Raw genomic sequence first — 5,000 nt, forward strand, 5'->3', positions numbered from 1 at the left:
CTCTCTCTCTCTCTCTCTCTCTCTCTCTCTCTCTCTCTCTCTCTCTCTCTCTCTCTGTTCGTGTCCTTTTCAATCTTTCTCTTCCTCCTTCCCTGTTTTCTTTTCCCTTCGATTCTCTCCACCTTTTCCTTCCTTTATTTTCTTAGTTCTTTCCTTATCATTCTGGGAGGAGGAGGAGGAGGGAGAGGAGGAGGAGGAGGAGGAGGAGAAGGGGACCGAAAAAAGATCTGCTGGTCGGTATGTGAATGAGGAAGAGGAACGAAGAAAAAGAGGGTTGGAGGGAAGGGAGAAGGAGGGGTAGAGAAGGGAGGAGGAAGGAGGATGACTTGCCAACTTGAGAATAATAAAAACAACAAACAAATAACAACGAAAACAGCAACATCATTAATCACCCTCCCCCCTTACCCCCCCCCCCCACACACACACACAAAAAAAACACCGGTAAAACTAAGCAACAGGTAACTTATTTAAATCTTACAATCCACACTCAGGTAACATAACCCTTCCCAGGTAACTCATAAGCCGACAGGTAAAAAATATATAATCAAAGGGTAACTATATTAATCATCAGGTATAGCTTCCCAGGTGAGAATATGGACAGGTAGCTCAATTAACACAGGTAACGATAATAATAAGCTCAGGTAACACTAATAATTAACAGTAATATATGCAGGTAGCTTCAGGCGACACAGAGGAGGTAAAGAGAAGGGGAAGAGGAAGGGAAGAAGAGGAAGGAGGTAAAAGAAGAGGGAGATCAGATAAAGGTAGGAAGAAGCGGAGGTATATGGGAGGAAGATAAGGAGGAAAAGGGAGGAAGAAGAAGAGGAAATAAAGAGAGAAAGAAAAGGAAATAAACAAGAGGAAGAAACTATATCATCTGAAGAAGGGAGTGGAAGGAAGAGAGGAAGAAAGGAAGGATACAAGGGAGGAGAAGAGGAGGGTAAGGAAGGAATGAAGAAGAGAAGACAAAGGGAGAAACAGGTGATTAAGGAAAGGGAAGAGAAAGGTAACATCACTTAACCAGGTAACAAATCACAGGTAAGCTAATTAGTGAGACTCACCTGCTGGGGCCTTGTCGAGGGGTCCTAAGACGTCGTACAGATTGGGACGCATTACCTTCACTCGCTCCATCTCGCTCTGTCTCTCTTTCTCACTCTCTCACTTTCTCTAAAAAATTATGGACGGAATAACTTTTTTTTTGTGTCGCTTTAAATTTTTTTGAGAGAAAGAAAAACGTGAATCAAGAGGAGATGAGGTGGTTTGGTGCCCTGTCTTCCTCTCTTCTCTTCCCTTCCTCTTCTTTGGTTCTTCTTCCTCTTCTTCGCCGGGTGGTGGGACGAGGAGGGGAGAGGGAGGGAGAGAGAGAAACTATCGTGCGTCCTCCTCTTCTGAAAGCTGCCGCGACACTGAGACCAGATACGTCCTTGGCAGCGACGGTGACTCTTGAGGAGGAGGAGGAGGAGGAGGAGGAGGAGGCACTTTAGGGTATGTTGACTGGGGTTAGTGGGTATGGAAGGAGGAGGAGGAGGAGGAAGAGAGGAAGAGGAGGGGAAGGAAGGGACGAAGAAGAGGAGGAGGAGGAAGAGAGGAAGAGGAGGGGAAGTAAGGGACGAAGAAGAGGAGGAGGAGGGAGAGGGGGAGAAGGAGATAGAGAGGAAGAGGAAGAAGAGGAGATAGAGAGAGAAAGAGTAGGAGAAGGAGGAGGAAGAGGAGATAGAGAGAGAGAAAGAGTAGGAGGAGGAGGAGGTAAAAAGATAAGAAAGAGGAGGAATGGGGAGGAAGAGAAGATAAAGGGAGGAAGAAGAGGAAGTAGAAGGAAGAAGAGGAGGAGGAGAATCTAACCCCATCTCTTCCTCCTCCTCCTCCCCCTCCTCCTCCTCCTCCTCCCCTTTCTGGCGCCACCGAAGACACGTGTTTGTGATAAGGTGGTGATGGTGGTGTCGGTGGGGGTGGGGGGGGGCGAAACCTGTTACTGGGGGGTGCCGAAATGTGTGTCTCTCTCTCTCTCTCTCTCTCTCTCTCTCTCTCTCTCTCTCTCTCTCTCTCTCTCTCTCTCTCTCTCTCTCTCTCTCTCTCTCTCTCTCTCTCTCTCTCTCTCTCTCTCTCTCTCTCTCTCTCTCTCTCTCTCTCTCTCTCTCTCTCTCTCTCTCTCTCTCTCTCTCTCTCTCTCTCTCTCAGGTAATTTCCCTCCTCCTCATCTTTCTCTTTCTTTTACTTCCCTGTTTTCTCTCCTTTCTCTCCTTTCTTTTTTCCTTCCTCCCTTCTTTTTTTTAACTCTCCCTTCCTCCCTCCCTCCCTCTCCCTCTCTTATTAGTTATACCTAGCATATCCTCATCCTCTCCCTTACCTTTGTCTCCCTTCCTCCTTCCCTCCCTCTCTTTCTCTCCCTTCCTTTCTTCCTTTAACTCTTCCTTCCTTCATCTTTCTTATATTCTCTTCATTCTTCCTTGCTTCTATTCCTTTTCTTTCCTCTCTTTATCCTTCCCTTTCTCCTTGACCTCATCCCTCCTTCCTTCCATCTCTATAATCACCTTTTTTTTCCTTCCTTTCTTTCTTCCTTCTTTTTCTTCTTTCAATCCTTCTTTCTTTCCTTCTTTCCTTCCCTCTTTCTTCACTTCCTTTCTTCCTTTCTTTCCCTCCCTCTCTCCTTCCTTTCTTCTTTTCTTTCTTCCTCCTTCCCTCTCTCTTCTTTCCTTCACTTCCTTCTTTATCCAATTCCTCTTACCTTCTTTACATGTCCAATTCATCTCTCTCTCTCTCTCTCTCTCTCTCTCTCTCTCTCTCTCTCTCTCTCTCTCTCTCTCTCTCTCTCTCTCTCTCTCTCTCTCTCTGTCACGTGTTGCACCGAGAAAATTATATAACTTTTTCTCTGTATCTTTTCACGCTCAGTTAAACACACACACACACACACACACACACACACACACACACACACACACACACACACACACCATTGAAGAACCCAGCGACCCCGACTACCACAACCACCACCACCACAGCCTTGTCGGGGAGGAGGAGAAGGGAGGGGGGGGGCGGCTAAAAATAAGGGAGAAGGGTGATAGTGTTGAGTCAGGGAGAGGAGGAGGAGGAGGAGGAGGAGGAGGAGATAGGGAGAATAAGGACAGGAAAATAACGAGAGAGATAGAGAAGGAGGGAATAAGTAGGAGAAGAAAAGGGAGCAAAAGGAAGGGAGATGAGAGGAAATGAGGGAGAGAAAAAGGGAGAGGTAATGAGGAAGATGTGAAAATAAAAGAAAGGAAGAAAGGGAAAGAACGAGGGAAGGGAGGAAAGGAAAGCGAATAGGGAAGAAGGAAGAAAGAGAGGGAGAGAGGAAAGGAAGGAGGGAGGAAGGAGAGAAAGAATGATGGAAGGAATAGAAAGAGAAAATAAAGAAGGAAAATAGAAAAGGAATAGAAGAGAGAGAGAGAGAGAGAGAGAATAATGATGATGATGATGGTGAAATGTGTTTATGAGAAATGATTAAAGATCGTGGTGTTGATTGTGTTATTGTTTTTTTGTGGTGATGATAGAGGTGGTGATGGCGGTGGTGGTGATAGTGGTGGTGATAATGGGAGTGGTGGTGATGATGGTGGTGGTGTTTTTTGGTGTAGTATTTCTTTATTTTTATTTTATTTTGTTTTTTATTTTTTTTGCTTGTTCATGTTGCAAATGTTTCTTCTTTCTTTCTTTCTTTCTTTCTTTCTCTATTTGCGTATTCCTTTCTCTCTTTCCTTCTTTCTTTCTTTTTCTATTTGTTTTTATTCCTCTCTTTCTCTCTATCTTTCTTTCTCTACTTGCTTATTTCCTCCTTTCTTTCTATAATTTTTTTCTTTATTCCTCTTTTTCTTTTTGTTTGTTTGTTGATTTCTTCCTCTACTTGTTTATTGATTCCTTTCTTTCTTTCTCTATTTCTTTCTCTTTCTTTCTTTCGTACTCTTTCTTTTTTCTCTTTTTAAATTTATATTCTTGCCTATTTTTTTTTTATTATTATTTTTTTTTTTTACTTCGCATTATCTTGTTTTTCTGCTTGTCTTCTCCCTCGTCTGGTCCTTGCCCTCTTCCTCTTCCTCCTTCTACTCCTCCTACTCCTCCTCCCTCTCCTCCTCCTCCTCCTCCTCCCGTGAGAGTTCATGTACCCCGGTCAATGTACTGTAAACAAATATATTAATGTACAAATAGATTGTAAAAAAATATGATTGATGAGAAAAATATATTATGAAGGGTCTTAGGTTTCTTCTTCTCCTTCCTCTTCTTCTTCTTCTTCTTCTTCTTCTTCTTCTTCTTCATCACCTTCCTCGTCTATATTTTTCTACTACTACTACTACTACTACTGCTACTATTACTACAACAACTACTACTACTACTACTACTACTACTACTACTACTGTTAGGAGAAGAGGAGCAGATAAAAGGAGGATGAAGAGGAGGTAAAAGGAAGGGAGAAAGAAGAAGGAAGAAGAGGAATACATAGGAATACATAGGAAGAACAGACACCATAAGACCTGTCGGTCTATGGCGAGGGTGTCTGTTTACTACCGCTACTATAGTTTATCTTCTCCTACTTCATTTACTCTTAATTCTAATATGAAAGTAAGATCTCAGATGGCACTTGCAGGAGTGAAAACGAGAATAATGTACTAGCCAGAAAATTTGTATTAAATAAATGTAAAAATACTGACAAGGAGGAGGAGGAGGAATACATAGGAAGAACAGACACCAGAAGACCTGTCGGTCTATGGCGAGGGTGTCTGTTTACTACCGCTACTACTAGTAATCTACGTGTGGTAGGACAGGACAGAATAGATGAAGGCTCCTCCCCACCCACCTCTCCCTCCGGCAACGTGTCGGCAGGAAATAGTTAGAAGAGAACACCATGTACCTTTAAGGAAGAAAGGAACATGGAAATTTTACAGTAAAGAAAGGAATAAGAGGAAATTACTACCCTTAACTTACGCTACTGGTGACCTAAGCTGTGGGGGAAACTAATGTCCTCAGGTTGT

At 43.3% G+C, this 5,000-nt stretch overlaps 1 protein-coding gene across 1 annotated transcript in view; it reads right to left on the minus strand.

Moving 5' to 3' along the window:
- The window catches only part of LOC126985483 (DNA damage-inducible transcript 4-like protein), a 10,047-nt gene extending 8,630 nt beyond the window's left edge, over positions 1–1,417 (minus strand). Inside the window, exon 1 of the mRNA XM_050840449.1 lies at positions 1,062–1,417. Within this exon, the coding sequence (XP_050696406.1) occupies positions 1,062–1,131 (70 nt within the window). The 5' untranslated portion in view covers positions 1,132–1,417. The remainder of the gene's footprint in view (positions 1–1,061) is intronic.
- Positions 1,418–5,000: the final 3,583 nt, after the last annotated feature.

Source organism: Eriocheir sinensis, chromosome 59 (genome assembly GCF_024679095.1).
Source record: "Eriocheir sinensis breed Jianghai 21 chromosome 59, ASM2467909v1, whole genome shotgun sequence".
In the NCBI taxonomy this organism is placed as follows: Eukaryota; Metazoa; Arthropoda; class Malacostraca; order Decapoda; family Varunidae; genus Eriocheir; species Eriocheir sinensis.